Source organism: Calidris pugnax, unplaced genomic scaffold, assembly GCF_001431845.1.
Source record: "Calidris pugnax isolate Ruff unplaced genomic scaffold, ASM143184v1 scaffold326, whole genome shotgun sequence".
Classification (NCBI taxonomy): domain Eukaryota; kingdom Metazoa; phylum Chordata; class Aves; order Charadriiformes; family Scolopacidae; genus Calidris; species Calidris pugnax.
The window spans coordinates 1,883,283-1,902,498 of record NW_015091265.1 but is presented as its reverse complement, the minus strand read 5'-3'; the positions used below and the strand labels follow the sequence as shown (position 1 = coordinate 1,902,498).

Genomic DNA, 19,216 nt, shown 5'->3' with positions numbered 1-19,216 from the left:
TAAAAAAAAAAAAAAAAAAAGGAAAGTTAAGTCAATTAATCAGTGACAAAAGCAGAATAAAGCCTTGCCCAACTTGTTCTGCATGACAATGAGTTACATCCACAGTCCACTTCCTTTGCTTCAAAACAAACCAGAACCAATAGAGAGAAAGAGATAAGGTGCACTACTGATTTGACCTCATAAGCTATTTCTTATCTTCCCAAATTTCATTCTTTTCCACTTTGCTTTTGACTTTTTTTCCATTGGTTTACCTTTCTTTATTTCCTGTTACCTGTTATTTCTTCCATTTATTTCCTCCACTTAAAATTTCTCACTAGTTTTGTTGCCTTTCAGGACTCTTTAGATTATTTCATGATCCATTTTGCAGCCTCTTCTTATAATTTAGCTCCTTTTTTACATCAACTCAGCTTGCTTCCCAGTTCAGAGCACGGCATGTTGCAACACCATTTGCAGTAATAGAACAGCAGTAACAGAAATGTCAGCAAAGAGCAACCTCACCTCATGTTGACATGCTGGTGTCATTAAAGGCATTCAGGACTGCATGTTCTGGAACAGACCTTAAATGATAGGTTCCAGTGTATTTGGGTTGCAAAAAAATTATTACAGAAGCAAAAAGATTCACATTAAACATCAATTTAAATTACTAATTTGCTTTAACTTGCTACAGCAGTTTAATATATATAAAGCATTTAAAGGTAATTAAAGAACTGGAAAAGCTTTTCCATGTAATATATTGGTTTTGTCAAACCATTTCCATGTAAAATATTGGTTTTGTCAAACAGTGCCAGTGCCACCCATGAAGATTTCCTTCTGTGCAGAGGAGGTGCAGAGACATTGCCATGGTTTCTGTTCTGTTCTGCTCTATGAGGCCTGATCTTCCTGCAATTTCTTTATCTATGCTGAAGTAAACACATACTTAAAGTTTATTTAAGGCACAAGGTGGCAATATTTTAGAAGAGCTGAAGTTTGTTATTTGCCTGATCATTTTATGTGCTGCTAGGTCTCCTGGAAACCTAACCTTCAGTTAATACGACCCCTTTAACAATTCCTCCCAGTGTGTTACTCACGTTGAGTAGATGGGATCAGCTGAAAAATGTTTTACATCTATCTTGTCATCTCGATGTTGAAGCCATTTATAAAATCAGTATTTTTAGCTGAACACGATATCTGAACTTTTTCACTAAGATTTCACTATCATCTCTCTTACCAAGTTGTATGTCAAAACTTAAAAGTAATGTGTAGGGAGTATTTTATCCAGCCATTTTAGAGGACATGGGAGCTTGATGCTTCTTTTTCATGACATGAACAAAATTGCATTAATGCTTGGGAAAACATGAACAGCTTTTCCTAGTCTTACAGCTGATATACAGAATTTTTTAGATTATTTTTCCAAAAGCAAAAGCAAAAAGGTAATTAGTTAAAACATAGAAAAAAAAAATCTAGTAGGAAAATTATGTGTGGGAAGAAAACAAAGGTGTGTGCATAATTCTTCTTTATGTTTTTCCCTTCGGATTCTTGGAGCAATATGCACATATGTGTGTGTATTAATAATGCACTTCCCTACATATTATAGCAAGCATGCATTATTGTTCTCACAGAAGTTATTTGAATTAGCATGGTAGGGGTAACAAAACATGCAGACTACTATAGGAAGAGTGAGGATATTTTTAGCATAAGAGTTATGTTCAAGTCCCTGGTAACACTACAGGAAAGCCAGAAACAATTCTGTTTATTTAAAGTAGGATGGCATACGGTGTTATTAACCTAATGTCTTGCTAACAGTGTGGAACATTTAAGCAATACACAGGACAAGGGGTAATGGTTTTAAATTGGAAGAGGGGAGATTTAGATGAGATATTATGAAGAAATTCTTTGCTGTGAGGGTGGTGAGACACTGGAACAGGTTGCCCAGAGAAGCTGTGGCTGCCCCATCCCTGGAGGGGTTCAAGGCCAGGCTGGATGGGGCTTTGAGCAACCTGGTCTGGTGGGAGGTGTCCCTGCCCAGGGCAGGGAGTTGGAACTAGATGATCTCTAAGGTCCCTTCCAACTCTAACCATTCTATGATTCTATGAAAATACATCTATGAAATGATCCCTGACTTACAATTTTTTCCCCTCTAAAAATGCACATTTTTTGTTTGTTTGTTTGTTGGTTGTGATTTTAGTTTTTTAACTCCTTCTCTGTTGACTCCAGAAAGACCAAGACCGTTCATTTTGCCATGTTCCCAAAAATATGCAGTTAGATGACTTCGGCCCTAATTCTCACTGGCTGACTGGCTGCTGGATAATAAAGACCTCATGGCCTCATGCCAAACCTCAGCCATCTCATTTTTAATCCTGAATCCCTGCTGCCTGCATGTCTTCTGGATGTCTTCTGGCCCAAAAAGAAACTACACAGCCTCCCCCAGTATGACATCTGCATTTCCTTGAAAGCCGGAGATTCTTCCTTCCTCCTCTCTTAGGTCTGGGAGCAGCATAATTGTTATTTTCTGCCCCACTGTCTTGCCACTGGTGACTAATTTGCTGAATTGTTTTCACTCTTGCTTCCCTACTATTGATTTTGACTGCACAAAGCACCATAAATGGGGCAATCTCTTGGATCCCCTAGCACTGAAAAATCTTGGATGGGCTATTTATCTGTCAAACCGAAACCTTCTGAATAGATCTTCATTTGGCAAATCATCCAGAACTGGTACCAGCTCTTGAGTGGGAGCACCAATGTCGTATTTCATCCTGACCTAAACACCTGCTAAACTGCACTGTGCTGGCCTCTCAGGCACCAACAAATCATGACCCTGCTAGGAGCACACTGGGACATTTTAATGTACTTTTTATAGCTGTAAAATAGTTAATGACTTCAGTATATAACAGGTAAGGGATATATTTTATTTTTTTTTTGAGTTGGCAGATTGCCATCTGCCCTTTTGGCTCTGAGATTCTGCATCTGAAGCATGTTCCTTCCAAAACAGATACCCTATCAAAAAAGCGAGTAGGCATCTAGATAATCGGAGCACAAAGGGTCATTGTCTTTAACTGGGAGGCTATGATTCTTTGTTTCTAAAGCTATAATTTGACAGTCATAGCGTGTAACGAGCAAACTAAACTGAACATTTCAAGACTTACATCAAGATAATCTTTCATTTTAAAGGCAGGGCAGTCTAGTGGCTACATCAGGGGGTTAGGACTTTGGAGATTCAGTTTCAAGTTCTCACTCTGAAATAGGCTGAACACCTGTGCTTGGGCAGTTCACATAGGTCAGGCTTCTCTAAGGGCATAACCCAACTGAAAACACTGGGAGTTAAGTTTCTGTGTACCTCTGAGGATTTGGGTCCAAGTGCCCCAGAAATCCTAAATGCTCTTTAAGCAGAAAAGTTGTGTGATCTGTCCATTGTTTCCACTGAAGAGACCATTAGGGCAGGGACTGAATCCGTGTCTTGATAAAAAAACTTTAATTCATCCCTTTTTAGCTAGTAGCAGACAACATCACAAGCAAGGCAGGAGACAGCAAGGCCAAGAGTGTGCTTTTAGATAACTTGGGGGTGGAGGTATATTTCAAGTTTTGTGTCTCCCTTTGAACCTTGAGAGATGTGGGAGGTGTTCCAGGCTGAGAAAAGCTTGAGTTTCTTTCCCAGGTTCCCATCCCCTCTGTTCTTTATGCTTTCTGAGGCACAAACTCAGTAATGTCTGCTGCAAAGGACCAGAGGAGGTGTGGGAAGCAGCCAGGAGAGAGGTGCAGGACCACATAAGGATGCTGGAGTTAGAGGTGACAGTGCTCTGGGCATGTGTCCAGGCCTTGCTGGCACAGACTAGCTGTTGTTAGAAAGAGTGAGTGTTAGAGCAGCCTGAGTCAGACTCTCCCTCCTGCCCCAGTCCTTTCTGCTAATATTTATTAACTTGACTGTTTCAGTATTAAAGACCCAGCATAGTTGAGCTCTGATTCAGATTTCTTGGTAATAACCACCCCAAAGCATAACATTTCTCCTCCCAAGGTGGACAGAAGTCTGTGGAACATCTTTGTCCCTGAAGGAAGCAGGGAAATTCGCAGACAAACCATTCTGGCTGCCTTCACTTTCTTCCTTCTCCTCGTCCTGTGGAAACAGTGTTAGCAACACTTTCCATGGTGCCTTGCCTCAGATCACCTCTCTCCTTGAATGCTCTCCTCTGAAAGGGGGAAGGAGCAGCACCAAACCTCTGGTCACCTCTGGGGGAGAAGGGCAGTGAAAAAAGAAAACCGGTTATATGGGGCTGCAGGTGATCTGCTCTGCAGCAATGCTGTGTCAATAGGCAGGAAGGTCCTTCATCCTGGTAAAACAATTTGCAGCGCTCCAGCTTGGTCATTCTAGAGGAAGCTGGTGCCCTGGCTAGTTTGTTCTGTGCAGGTAATAGCAATACTCTTGACACAGCAACTCCTCATGAAGAACTACACATTTGGAATACCTGTTTTTCTTAAGCAGATGCAAGTTTGCACTCATTGAGCTTGTCCTTGCTATCACCCCAAATGTGTTTGCATGATTATGAAATGCTGCATACTCTGGGGTTTCTTCATAGAACCATAGAATGGTTTGGGTTGGAAGGGACCTTTAAAGATCATCTGGTTTGAATCCCCCTGCCATGGGCAGGAACACCTCCCACCAGACCAGGTTCCTCAAAGCCCCATCCAGCCTGGCCTTGGACACCTCCAGGGATGGGGCATCCACAGCTTCTCTGGGCAACCTGTTCCAGTGTCTCACCACCCTCACAGCAAAGAATTTCTTCCTAACATCTAGTCTGAACCTCCCCTCTTTCTATTTAAAACCATTACCCCTTGTCCTATTGCTCCTCTCCATGATCAAGAGTCCCTCCCCATCTCTTCTCTAGGCCCCCTTCAAATACTGGAAGGTTGTAACGTCTCCCCGGGGCCTTCTTTTCTCCAGGCTGAATAACTCCAGCTATCCCAGCCTGTCCTCACAGGAGAGGTGCTCCAGCCCTCTCATCATTTTTGTGGCCTCCTCTGGACGTGCTCCAACAGGTCCATGTCCTTCTTATGTATGCGTCCCCAGAGCTGGACACTGTACTCCACGTGGGAGAGCAGAGTAGAGGGGCAGAACCACCTTCCTTGACCTGCTAGCCATGCTTCTTTTGATGCAGCCCAGGATGTGGTTGGCTTTCTGGGCTGTGAGCACACAATGCTGATTCGTGTTGAGTTTCTCATCAACCAACACCCCCAAGTCCTTCTCCTCAAGGCTTTTGTCAATCCCTTCTCTGCCCAAAGCCTGTATTTGTGCTCGGGATTGCCCTGACCCAGGTGCAGGTCGTTGCATTTGACCTAGTTGAACTTCATGAGGTTTTTGTGCGCCCACCTCTCAAGCCTGTCCAGGTTCCTCTGGATTGGCATCCCTTCCCTTCCTTCTTCTGCTGCTTAGTGTAGCCAGTGTGAATAGATGGTGAAGTCAAGCTGAAACTGTAGTTTAGGTGAATATATCATTTAGGCAGAAGACCTGTCAACAGGACTCAGAAGCTTAGGACTGCCTGGAGACATTTATCAGCTACAAATCCTAGTGTCTCCCTGCACCTGCCATGGCTGCAGACACACCGCAGGTTCTTGCAGTGCTGTGAAGAGAGAGCCGGCCAGGTGGGACACTCCTTGGTGGGCTTGTCACTGACACCTCACCTGTAGGCCCATCTCCATCACAGTCATGCACACCTCTCGCTGGTTGATGACATTTTTGCATCCATTTCTGCAGTTTTGTCCTATTAATCCGGATACATCCCCACTGACACCAGCAGAAAAATTGCTGCCAGCCTTCATGGGGTGAGCTTCTCAACAGCCCCCGCATTTGGGAAGTTGTCCTCGGCTGTTGCTGAAGTCAGAGAGAGCCAGACTGAGCCTGGGAGTCGGGAATCACATTTCTGGGCTGTTCCATTGACTTGCTGAACACACGAAGGGAGTTAGGACGTCTTTCTTTGCCATCTGTTATGTAGAGGGAGGTTGGTAATTCTCTCCCAGCGAGCAGAGCACTGGTGATTCAGTGCCAGTTTTGGTCGGTTTCTCAGTGATGGAGGACGGCAATATCTACAGAAGTGCTGAGCTTGCTAAGTCAGTTCTGCAAGCTGCGCATGAGTGGAGGGGCAAGAGGTGCCGAAAGAAGGAAATATTCTCACTTTTGGATACGTCTGCCACCATGAAATCTGTGTTTCCCAGGTTCTTCCCAAGGCAGCACAACCTGTTGAAGTAGCCCCAGAGACTTGAGGTTGGAAGCGAGCACCTGCTCAAGCTGACTGTCCTAAATATAATGGTTTTGTAGAACAACATCAGCCGTAGTGACCTCCTAGAGAGAAAAGCGAGCAGGGAGTCTGGGGTGATGGTGAGGAGGAGAGGGGACAGCCAGTTAAATATGGGTCTGTTTGAAGTGAGGTCAAAATATCGAAGTTAAAATAGTGATGAGTTTGAAGGAGATGAGGAAAACAGATTGGGATGATGAGACAAGCGGGCAGGAGAGGACCGGATTTTAAATTTGAAGACAAAATGGACTTCCTTTCTTTGGTGGAAATATGTCAGAAGAGGAACTCAAACTCAAAAATTGGAATAAAATACAAATAGAAAATGAGACATTTTAGAATTATGCTGACGCTTTTCATGTCAATATAAATAGTGCTATTTGATACAGTAATGGTTTTCTGTTTTGTGAGCATAACACACTGCGTCTCAGATCATGCTGCTGCCTGAATAAGCTGAGTCCATCCATAAACATTGAATTATGGAAAAAAAAAAAAAAGCAGCATTGATAGATAGCTCTTGAACAACCTGCAGGGAAATACGAGATGTTTGCATGGAGCCCTTTATGGGTGATGGCATTCATCCACCAGCTATACAACTCTGTAAATACATTTATACAACTCTATCTTCGTGACTGTGGAGTATATAGGATGGCCTCTGCCTGTATGAGGGGGCAATGCTCCGAACCAGTTTGCCTCTCTGCCTCTCTGGGAGCATGCACACGCAAATACGCTTGCAGCTAAGTAAATAATTATATATATAACTGGTTTATGGACCCTACTGCTGCATAGGCACAAAATGATTGCAGGGAAATGATGCTGCAGACTTAGCGTATAATATAGCTGGTTGTTATGGCATCAATCATTACCTACTCTGTAAAAGGTAGATTGCAGACTAATTCTTGTTTTTTGTTTTTCTCCTTGAATCCTAACAGAAAATGGACCCCGTCTACTTGTGGTAGCAGAGCAAGCTAAAATCTTCTCACACCGGGGTGGCAACGTCACACTGCCATGTAAATTTTACCATGAGCACACATCATCAACAGTTGGCTCAGGAACCCACAAAATCCGGGTCAAGTGGACCAAACTCACCTCAGATTACCTCAAAGAAGTGGACGTCTTTGTTGCAATGGGCCAGCACAGAAAGAGCTACGGAAGCTACCAGGGCAGAGTGTTTCTGAGGGAAAGCAGTGAAAATGATGCCTCTCTCATAATCACAAATATAATCCTGGAGGATTACGGGAGATATAAGTGCGAGGTGATTGAAGGATTGGAGGATGATACAGCCGTGGTAGCTCTGAATTTGGAAGGTAGGTAACACCTGAATTATACTCAAATTCAGATTTGGTCTGTGTTAGGCAATATCTGCTTTTATCTCCTGATACTGCTGATATTGTATTATCAGTGATAACAGCAAGCTGAGAAGTGGGATTCATTGTGCACTGGGGATCTTGGCTTGACAACCTGTGACATAGATCATAAATTAGAAGGACATTAGGACTTGTAGAGCTTATATTAGCCCTAGGTAGATTCAGCTCCCAGTGGGACCCGGTGTGAGGGGAGCCAAAAAAGAATGACCAGTCATATGAAGAACTCCATATGTTTTTAATTTGCTTCTATCACTTTACAGAAGTCATTGCATATTTTTACAGTAGGCTTAGGCAAAATTATATTAAACATTGCCCTAATAGCTATTATACAGACCTTCTGGACATTTTAGATTATCAAGCAAATACAAGTCATCTTACAAAGACTAAAAATGTTAAAGCAGTTTTCCAGAGACAGTGGTTTTGTTTTTTCCAGCCTGATAATTATATAAAATAGATCTCTATATTGCCTGCCAAGACAACTCCTACATGTAGTCTGTAGTCATTTCCCTCAGCAATATTATTGAAAACAAAGCATTAGAGTACAAAGCATTAGGAAAAAAGGAAAAAAGAAAGAAACAGTTTTAAAGAGGACGAAAAATTCAGCTTTACTTTACTGTTAGGAAATGCAGATAACTTTTATGAGATGCAGTGCATGTGATCTGGCATTTGCCTTTTTCCCCAGACCACTTCACTGAACTCAGCAGTAAGCTTAAAGTTGCATGAAGATGTCTCCCTTACCCTTATACTTACCAGCAAGCGTGTGCCAGAGAGAACTTTATAAAAGCCACATCATCCGTGAAAAGTGGTTAGGAAGAATAAAGAAGAGAAAAGACGAAAATCAGCCCCCTGGGCTCTCTGTAAACGTGTGAAATATATGACTCTTTCATTGAGGGTTATTGTAGATTACGAGGGCTATATAGTTACCCTGCACAATAAGAGTGGCTGAGTGGTTCCTGGAACCAAATAGATGTCATGGGCTTAGCTTACTCCTGTACATCCCTTCTTCTACTGCTTGTTGAAGGCTGCTGAAAACGTCCATTTCTGAGGGCAGAGAGGCCCTGCACACTTTCTATGCCATCAGGACAATCAGTTTTAGGTTGTTTCTCCTCACGTAATCCCTCTTTAATAAGAATGTACACCGTGTTTGTCCCCAGAATGTCTCTTCTTTTCTGCACTGTTGTGCAGGCGGTCCTGGAACCCAGCCCTGGGTTGAGAGGATGCTCAATAATTTGATAATATTCTTCTGACAGTCTCCTTACATCCTAAGTACATATCTCTATCGGGCTTCAAATTATTCCAGATAAATAACTACGTATCTTATTCCACATCAGGTGCTGGGATTTCCCTGCATTTTATGCACACTTAGCACTGTGCCTCTGAAACAAAAGTTCATTAGCTCTCTGCTGTTAAAAGCGAGGAGGTTCCAGTACAAATGCTTCCCGCTGTGCCAGGACTGCCTGGGGAAGGGGAGATGCCAGTGGCTGCAGTGGCAGATCAGGAAGCTTTGCCTCAAGCTTGGTACCAATACTTGTGCCCGTGCAGAGAGCCACGTTTGAAAGGCAATATTGGATTGATACCAGACTAAGAAAACAACGAGAAATTTTCTATACTGCAGACAGCAGCACGACAAAAAGGAGATTTTCTGGGGTTTTTTTACTGTGACTGTTTCATGACGCAGCACCAGCCCAATGGATTAAAGGTGTGAGTCCCACCTCCTGATACACACTCGAGCTTACTGCTGTTACTCTAAACAGGGTCTGCCTCTGAAGTGTGCCAACTCCATCCCGTCCTGGACAACAGCACCACTCCTTCCTCTTTTCCCCCACCTCCAAAACACAGAAATTCATAACGGTTGGAGGAATCATATTTTTCCAACCAAGTGTGTTCCAATCTCTGCTCAAAGGAAATTTCATATATTTTAACTAGTGTCGGGCTAACATAAGGAATGATGGTTTTTTAATTATTTTTGTCAGATGTGGGACAGGTGTAGGACTGTTTATTTCTGATGTTATAAAGTGATGTTTCCTAAACTGACAGGAAAATTTTGTTTGCAAAACGTCACAGTAAAATGTAACCTTTCAAGTGAGAGAAGGCTGGTGAGTGTGTCAGTGTCAGTCCTGGTTATGGCCACTAAATCAAATAATTCTGCATCTGAGTTACATTGAATTTTCCTTCTAAAATGATAATTATTAAAATACTTATATTTACAATGGATATGTATAGTTGATGGAATGTGTTCCTCCATTTGCATGCCCCTGTGCTTATTTTTTCATCTTCTCTGTGGCTTTATGTGGTGCTGGCTTTAATTTCTGTTTTATGTACTTAAGCAATGCAGAACAGATCAAGGGGAAAAAAATTCAATCTTTGGAGAAAAATAAAAATATATCAGCCCATTCCAACTTTCTACATCTGTTATAAATAATAAGGTTAATCTCACAGTGGGGAGGATTTGCATCAATAGCCTGGTGTCCTGAGATGGTGGCCCTGAGGATGTTAATTGGCAGCAAGACAAAACCATTTATATCCAGGAATGCCCACTAGCAGTGCAAAAGAGCTGATCGCTCCAAAGTGAGCTCACTGTGCAAACAGTATAGCTGTGGCTAGACAAAAGGATGTTCATAGATCAATATGAAAATAGTTGACCTCTACCTCAATTGACCTTTTTTCTCCTCCAAAGTGGTAGTGTTTTATCCATAGAATCATAGAATGGTTTGGGTTGGAAGGGACCTTAAAGATCATCGAGTTCCAACCCCCTGCCCTGGGCAGGGACACCTCCCACCAGACCAGGTTGCTCAAAGCCCCATCCAGCCTGGCCTTGAACCCCTCCAGGGATGGGGCAGCCACAGCTTCCCTGGGCAACCTGTTCCAGTGTCTCACCACCCTTGCAGGAAAGAATTTCTTCCTATTATCTAGTCTAAATCTCTCCTCTTTCAGTTTAAAACCATCACCCATCATCCTATCGCTCCCCTCCCTGACCAAGTGTCCCTCCCCATCCCTCGTGTAGCCCCCTTTAGTTACTGGAAGGGGCTATAAAGTCTCCCTGGGGCCTTCTCTTCTCCAGACTGAATAACCCCAACCCTCTCTCTCTTCATAGGAGAGGTGCTCCAGCCCTTTGGATACTTTTAGCTTTGAAAAACCAGTGGAATTAGATTCAGTGTGCATTTGTTACATACCTTACACGGTTTTGGTATGCTTTCTTCACTACTATTTAATGCAGAATCATGCCATTTTCCCCCTGCACTAGTGACACAGTGCTGCCTAGCAGCTAGAGCTCAGGACTAGGATTCACTGCTGTATTTCACAACCACCAGCTTTAAGAACTATTTAATCATGTCATGATTATTGTGATGTTGGTAGCCTTAAGTACAAGGGTTGGTCTAAGGGCAGGGGAGTTGGGCTGAGCGCGGTGGCTGCAAGAAAATGTCAAGTACTGCAGAGAGCAGGACACTTTTTATGTTGGCCTTTTCTCAGTGAGAAGCCATTTCCTCACTGAAATGGCCTTACTCTCCTCCTGCACATAAAATACGCATCATGAGTTTTACACTCTGTCAAATGTCCTGAGAGCCAAAAGCTTAACAAATTAAAGTGTTTCCTATGGCAGGTAGATATTGTTGCCCCAGTCATAAGCGAAGGAAGAATTCCCAGCTTACATTAAATTTTCTTTATGTTGGTGTTTTACTGTTCTACACTAAATTTTCTTTATGCTAGTTCTTTACTATTTTCCTTTCTTATGAATACTAGGCAGGGTAATGAATCTCACTACATCAGGCTTCTGTGCTCTGGCTTCCCAGGCGTGCGAAGGCTCCAGCACTGGCCCTCAGTTATACTGCCCAGGCACAGATTTTGTGTACTATTCCTTCGTGAGATTCATGGGCTGGCTGACAAAGAAAGTGGAACAACGCTAAACTGCCAAAGGCAGATTTTTACTCTGTTGGAATTTTTTTTTTTTAATAGTTTCTGTCTTCAGGGAGAGGTGATAACTGAACACATTAGTTTTGCAATACATGCTATAAAATAATTACTTCGTACATTCAACAGTACCAGAAATATCCAGATCTAGATAAAGCCATTAATAATCTTGGTAGAAAGTTACTTCCAGATAGAAGCTAACTCTCTGGGTGGCTCCACATGAAGCAAAAAAACCATCAGGTTTTATGATCTTGCTTAGAGGTATGTTAGCCTTTATATCCCAGATACAGTTAGAAAAAGAACAGGCATGTCTCTCAAGAACAGACTTTTTAGTTCAAAATAGATCAAACAAATCCATAAGCTTCATATAAACAAATTCTTCCATATTGTCACAGCAACTGCTTTCTAATCCAGTCATTTGCTCTTAAACTGGATGTAAGCAATGGGGAATTCATAGCTGAAACCAATATGTAACCAGCTTCATGCTCTCAACAGCAGGAGAAATCAGATTTAGCCTAATACTGGGTGCCTGATTTGTTTCGTTTGTGTGTTGCTGTTACATTCATACACAAAAAGCTATTTTAAATATCCTTTGCGTGACAATCTGTTGTACTCTCTACTATAAAACTGATTTTATAGGACACAACATTTGTGAGTCCCTAGAAGACAACAAAAAGACTTGTAAAAGACAACAGGAGTTTGTCAAGTCTAAGTCATGACAGACCAATGTAATTCCTTCTGTGACAGGTTAACAGGTCTGTGCAGGCACAGCTGTGTTTGCAAGTGCTGTGAGAAATGGTACTTGAAAGATGCAGGTGAAGTAAAAAGTTAAAAAAAAAAACAAAAAAGTTCAAAATCCAGCAGCAAAAAATTATCTGGAAATGATGACCTGAAAGGACAATGCCAAAAAACCAGTGGGACTGATTAGCTGAAGGAGAGCAAGGAAAGACACCAGTCTGCAATTTTTTATGAAGGCTGTAGAAAAATAAAGCAATAATATGCCCCGAGACCAGATGAGTCTAGTTCGTATTTGTCAAAAATGGGCAACCCCACTGACAGTTTATGGGGTGCCGTGGACCATCTCGAGCTTCGGTTTCGTTTTCGGGGAGATTGGTACCTGCTGACAGCTCCTGGCCCACCCGTGGAGTCTGTGCTGGGTGATCGGAGACCTGACAGCCCTGGCAGGCAGGGAAATGGAGGTAGGCTCTCAAGGAAAATGAGGGACTCGCCACTTTTTTGCAGAATTTTAGAAATCCAGCATGGAAAATTTTGCCATCAAGTGTGTGAAGCTGCCAGCATAAAACTGTACCCTACAGTACAGTATATAGCAAACCCTGCTGTTACCCGTGTTTACACTGGCTACAAGGAAACTTACTTTTCTGTTTGGGCTAGAACTCAAGGAAGCCCATTTCTTTACACTGGCTGTAAAAAGACCTTTTTTTTTCCATATGGGTCAACAGAAATTTGTGTTATTTTGTTCTATGCGTAAATACTCTTAAAACTGCTAATTGTGTGTGATGCTGGCTTAATAGATTCCCATAAATTGTTACGGGAGTTGAGCTTTCTAAGGTTATTTCCTCACCTCCTTGTCTTGGTTAACTGTTACAGCTCCTTGCACGGATGGTGTGTCTGTAGCAATCGAGTAATTGCAACGCACTTGCGCTGAATTTTTAGGGTTTACCTGCCTGTAAGGCTCTTAAATACAAAGAGCTTACAAAAGGCTCACAATTTCTTTTGCATTCCCTAATAAACACAGTAACTGGAGCAGAGTTGTACGTGGATTTGTGGAATCAAATGTAAGGCATTCATGGAGATACAGGCATGCAATGGGGAGGATATGTTGTACATCCCACTCTTATGGTCCGATGTGGTAGAAATCCTGATTTCCATTACAAGTCATTTTCTGGACCAGGATTGCAGTGCCACAGGTGCATATAGCAAGCCTCACCCGGCCCTCCTCCTTCTCTGAAGGGAGCCTACAGGAAGGCTGGGGAGAACCTGTTTAGAAAGGCCTGTAGTGACAGGACAAGGGGAAATGGCTTCAAGCTGGAGGGGAACAGATTTAGATTGGAGATTAGAAGGGGGTTCTTTACTGTGAGGGTAGTGGAGCACTGGAACAGGTTGCCCAGGGAGGTGGTTGAGGCCCCATCCCTGGAGATATTCAAGGAGAGGCTCGACGAGGCCCTGGGCAACCTGGTCTAGTTGGGGGTGTCCCTGCTGACTGCGGGGGTCGGACTAGATGACCCTTGGAGGTCCCTTCCGGCCTGGGAAATTCTATGATTCTATGATTCTTACAGATTTATTCTCCGTGGAGTTGGTGTGTCTCAGGTTCTTCCTCTCCTGCTTGGAGGGAAGGAGGTCTTTCCCTGGGGGTAGGACCTGTTCCCGGAGATCTGCGTATTTGGGAGAGTAGCCCCACTCTCAAGTCTATATTGTAAAATAATATTCCCTATTCAGGCTCCACAAGTGGCTCAGCTGCCTCCTTAGAGTAGGGAAGACAAACCACTAAGGTCAGGTTAAGGCTCCTCAGCTCACTCTTCCCACAACCAAACCAGATTTTAACCATCTGAGGCTGGAAGTTTTTATCTTCCTCCATTTTTTAAGCTGAATTTGTTAACATTTGGAAGTGGGTGTTTTGTCTAATGGTAAAACACAAGGTTGGAGTCAGGGGTTTAAGATTCAGTCTGCAGTTTGGGAACAGTAACAAGCCTCAGGACAGCTTTTGTCCGTTCAAGAACAGATGGGATGGATTATCTTTTGACAAAAGGAAGATGAATAGTAAGATCTAACTATGAATTTCAGCTAGGTTAGATAGGGAAATGAAGGAGGAAAAAATAATATTAACAAAGATGCAAGATAATGCAAAGCTACACAAAACACATAACCAGCCAGTTTTGCTCTGCAAAATCACGAATGGCCACCCCCATCTGCAGGGTGAAATTAATGTTAATCAGTTGCAGGCTTGTACTGCAGATGAACTCAAACAAAAATCAGCTTCTATGCAGTCTACCCAAATATAGCCCAAAGCTAATATTACAGTTTTGTGCATATTTATGTTATTAAAACATTATGTCCCAAACTGTCAAATAGTTTTGTAACAAATTTACATACATATTTAACCCCTTTTAAAAAATGACTTTGGAAACCTTACAGATTCAAATATGTTTGAGTAGTTTCCAATTAATTGTTGCTCAATTTTTAGAAGTATGTACGTTTAGATCTTAATTAAAAAATACCCACCTCTGATGATTTTAGCTTGTTCTTACGCGTATATGCAAATCAGACACAGGTACTCAGCAGGGAGTCAGTTGTCTGAGGAAGTGTAGATCTACAAAAATAATAAGTATTGGATTTCTAATAAAGTAATAAAGCTTGGATTCTTCTGACATTTGCTACATTTTTATTGTAGCCAGTGATATTTCTATCCATTAGCACTGAGGGGGAATGAATAAATTTTTTAAAAAAGGAGTAGAGAAGGAGAAAGGAAAAACAGAAATCCAGAAAGATATGGAACATCTACGGCTTCTTGTTTATGAAGTTACAGTTAACAGGACGTGTTGTGTTACATTACGTTCACTCTTTATAGTTCAGAACAGCTAATAACTGAAAAGCCATTTAACAAAAGATTTACAAAAGGAGAGAACCTCAGCAGACTCTCTAATTAATTGCTGAAGGGGAGCAAAATATTGTTTATTATTACCCTGCCAAGTTTACATTTGCATGCTTTATTTTCTTGGACCAAGTCACCAAGCTTTAGTAATAACAAAGATTTTGTTTGAAAAAATAACACTTCTTGGACGATAGATGGGGAAGGAAGGGAAAGGAAAGAAAGGAGATGTTAAGACACCAGTGGAGTAGACACGGAAGTGGGTTTGAATGTTCGGAAAGAAGAATGGCTTCATTGCATGGCGACAGTCTTGCATGACCATAATGTAATTCTTCTGTCCTATGCTACACTGCCCCGGAGACAAGGAACTTGTTATAGGCGGGAGAATTCAGCAACAGGGAGAAAGGAAAAAAACAAAGACAGATGTTTATACCAGTGTAAAGTTTTTGGCTCATCTCATGTGTTATCTTGTCTTCAGTCCCTCTGCATCCTATAGCACTTAATTCTACAGAGATGTTTGAGAATAAACATTCTGAGCCGGATCTTCTCTGATGCTGTTTTATTTCAGCTTATTATGAGGCTGGGCTAAAGCCAGCTGTAAAATTTAGATCTGGGTTAAGTTTCTGAACCCTGCCAAAGATTAGGGTGGTCCGATCCAAACTTTTGTTTCAAGTCTCTCTCTTCCCTTTTATCAGAGGCACATGGGGAGGTGGTTCTTCAGCATTTTCTGAAACATCTTTCATGCTTCAAGAAGTAATCTTTTACTACAGATCTTTTTCATAAAACAAGCAGAAAATATACTGTGGAAAAATCTGCCAGATAAGGGTAGTAACTTTGGTTAAATGTTGCTGCTGAAACAATTCTGGAGGTGTCCCCACGTTGTCCATCTCCTCTTGGTTTTCTTCTGTTATGAGAAGGTCTCCCTGCCCCAGCAATCTGCCATGGCTCACCACTGATGAGCAACCTACAGGGCTTTGGGATGACCTGCGGCTAGTCCTCAGGGGTAGAAGGAAGCATCTGGCAGTGGCTTTCCAGCAGTTGTCCTTTGGTTCAGCCAGCAGTGCTTTTGGTCACGAGGGAAGGTGGTGTCTCACATGGCTTCCTACTAGGGCCATCTTAGGCCAGGCTGGATGTGGCCTTGAGCAACCTGCTCTAGTGGGAGGTGTCCCTGCCCATGGTAGGGGGGTTGGAACTAGATGATCTTTGAGGTCCCTTCCAACCCAAACCATTCTATGATTCTATGATCTTGCATTGCTGCGTGCAGTGTGCTACATGGGTCACCATCTGCAGTTGGGGAAACCTGTCTCCTGCTCAAGGAACCCTGCTCCCTGATGCCCTCTGTCAGCAGCTCTCCCTCCTTGAATGGTGACAAACTGCCAAAAAACGGCTGGAAAGTAGCAGAAAAGTCTCCCCAAAGCCACACACGACTTCACTGATTTTATTTCCTTATAGATTTCCTACTTTAAGACCTCAGGACACTGAAATTATGTCTCCTACCAGTCTAGCCTTGAAATGTTGCTATTAAGCCAGGCTTGAAATACCTTCCTGTTCCTAGTATAATGTGAAATAAAACAAAAATAAACAAACAAACAAAAAACTGTCTCGAGCCTCTCAGGAAATCTTGGCAAGGGTCCATGCAAAGGACGCAGCACTTTTTTATGTCAATCAAAACATTTCATTTTAATGTCTATGCGTAAAAAAGAAATAGTTCATATCCTCTGTACTACAATTTCTTCTTTCTAAATGACTGCCAGAAAATCCCCAAATCCCACCGGGCAGAAAAATATAACTAGGTTGGGGTTTAATTTACTTTTTTTTTTTTTTTTTTTAAAAATGAGAAATTGATCTTCCAGCCGATAAACTGGAATTTGCTGATGAAGAAGGTGCAGTTGCAGCATTGCTGCTGGCTCTCCTCCTCTGGAGGTGCTCTCGGAGAGCAGGAGGGTGAGATGACCGTGGGGACAGCAAAGCTGCAGATGGGAGCATGGTGCAGGGTGCAGGGCACCATTCCCTTGGGGAAGGGATGAGGGTACAGGGATGGGAGTTGGCTAGGTGAGGAGGCAGCCCTATCCCCTTCCAAACCTCTTGGCTGATGTGCTGACAGTGTGGGGTTTTTTCCCCAGAAATTAGACAACAGTCCGACACACATCGTGGCGTTTAACCTGTATTTCTCCTCCTGCTGACTGTGAGTGCTTCTTCCTTTTCTTCTGCTCTTTCCATGTCCCGTAACTCTCCCTCTTTGTGTCACTTCAGGCGTTGTATTCCCATACTCTCCACGGCTGGGTCGTTACAACTTGAACTTCCACGAGGCTCAGCGAGCCTGCCTGGACCAAGACTCGGTTGTCGCCTCCTTCGACCAGCTCTACGACGCCTGGAGGTCGGGGATGGACTGGTGTAACGCCGGCTGGCTCAGCGACGGCTCCGTGCAGTACCCCATCACCAAGCCCAGGGAGCCCTGTGGAGGGAAGAACACAGTGCCTGGGGTCAGGAATTACGGCTTCTGGGATAAAGATAAAAGCCGATACGACGTTTTCTGTTTTACTTCGAACTTCAACGGTAAGAGCCTTCTTCACCCCTACCTTGTAAATGCCTGTTTCAGTGCTTGGGAGAGAAAACTGCAAGGGCAGCAAGCGGTATTTGGTTTGTCAAAGCTTATGTTAGGCTTGGAAAATGTTGCTGTTGAATTTACAAGGACACATGCGCAGAGTAAATTTGTCTTTGCCACATGTTCACGTAGATCCTTTTTGCAACTCACAACTTGTATTGGCAGGAGTTTCTAATACCTCCGCTTTCACCCCATTAAAATTTATGTTTATGTCTTTTAATGTTGATACATGCCCGGTTTATTTCAGTTAAAGAGATGAAGAAACCTGCGATCCATTAATTGAGCTTTCCTGTTGAATTCAATTATAATAATCATGTCTTACAACTTAAATATATCATGAAAACAAAATTCCGATCACCACTTCATCTATGCTGTTGTCAACCAGCTCATGCACCAGCTCTAATATGACTAATACTTCCTTATCAGCAAAGCTATTTATAGCTTTTATGCCTAATAATTTAGATTCCTTACCATAGTACACTGCCAAAATCCTGTTCGTGTTTGCTCTGAGCTAGGTCTGCTCTAAACCTTATTTTAGTGACTGCAAGATTTTATGCTATTAGTAGGGGTTACTTTAGGTATGAAATGGCTTGATGTTACCATGCTATCATTTCAGGTTTAATCTAGTGGCTGAAAAAGGTTTAGATAGCATTGTTGTGAATGAGAGGAAAGCTGCAAGTCAACCTGGGCAAAAGGAGTCTACAGTCCTCTACAGCATCATGCTTGTGAATAATTCCTGTGCAACTTTGCATATGTTTGGCTTGCTGCCCACCCAGACCAAGAAGCATGGCCTTTTTTGTTTGTGCACAGATTGCTTATCCACAATGAAGCATTTTTGTCCTACAGCACACCAAAAATAAACATAAGCCTTGCCCTTGGAAGATGTGCTCTGGTGCTAAGTCCGCTCCGCCCTTTCAAAAAAAAGAAAAAAAATATGCCAAATCCTCAAACCAACAGTATTAAATTAGGCTGGATGCTCTCTGAAACAAACATTTAGATGATTTTCATCATGCTGCATCATTCCATGAAGTGCTGGCTCATTTTTTTTCTTGCTTCATTTATCCAAGGCAAAATCCTATATAAGCATATCTCTTATATGCAGATTTAACCCTATACTACCGAAAAAGCACCAACGAATAAAACATACAAGGAGAAAGAATTAACATGTGATAGCTGCACTATTTATATTGCTTGCAGGGTAAATGTTTGTGACAACTGTTCACTAATCACCACCTCTTTCCACACTAGCAGCTGGACAGTATCCCTTAAGGAAAGAGAAAAATAATTTTTGACAAAAAAAATAATGCAGACAGATAACTATGGTCTGTGCATTGATACAGCAAGAGAGAGAAAGAGGAATGAGCTAAGGTGAGGATATGGTATACAGGTAGCAAAGCAATCCAAGACAAGACACTAAAATGAATCTTATCCTTGGTTAGTCTGTTAAACCAACACGCAAGAGAGAATACTA

The 19,216-nt window shown here is 42.5% G+C and overlaps 1 protein-coding gene across 3 annotated transcripts in view; it reads left to right on the top strand.

Moving 5' to 3' along the window:
* The window catches only part of HAPLN1 (hyaluronan and proteoglycan link protein 1), a 66,930-nt gene that overhangs the window by 39,228 nt on the left and 8,486 nt on the right, over positions 1-19,216 (top strand). For all 3 annotated transcript variants that reach the window (XM_014960488.1, XM_014960490.1, XM_014960489.1), the window contains exons 3-4: positions 7,190-7,564; positions 17,394-17,696. In XM_014960488.1, the coding sequence (XP_014815974.1) occupies positions 7,190-7,564; positions 17,394-17,696 (678 nt within the window). The remainder of the gene's footprint in view (positions 1-7,189; positions 7,565-17,393; positions 17,697-19,216) is intronic.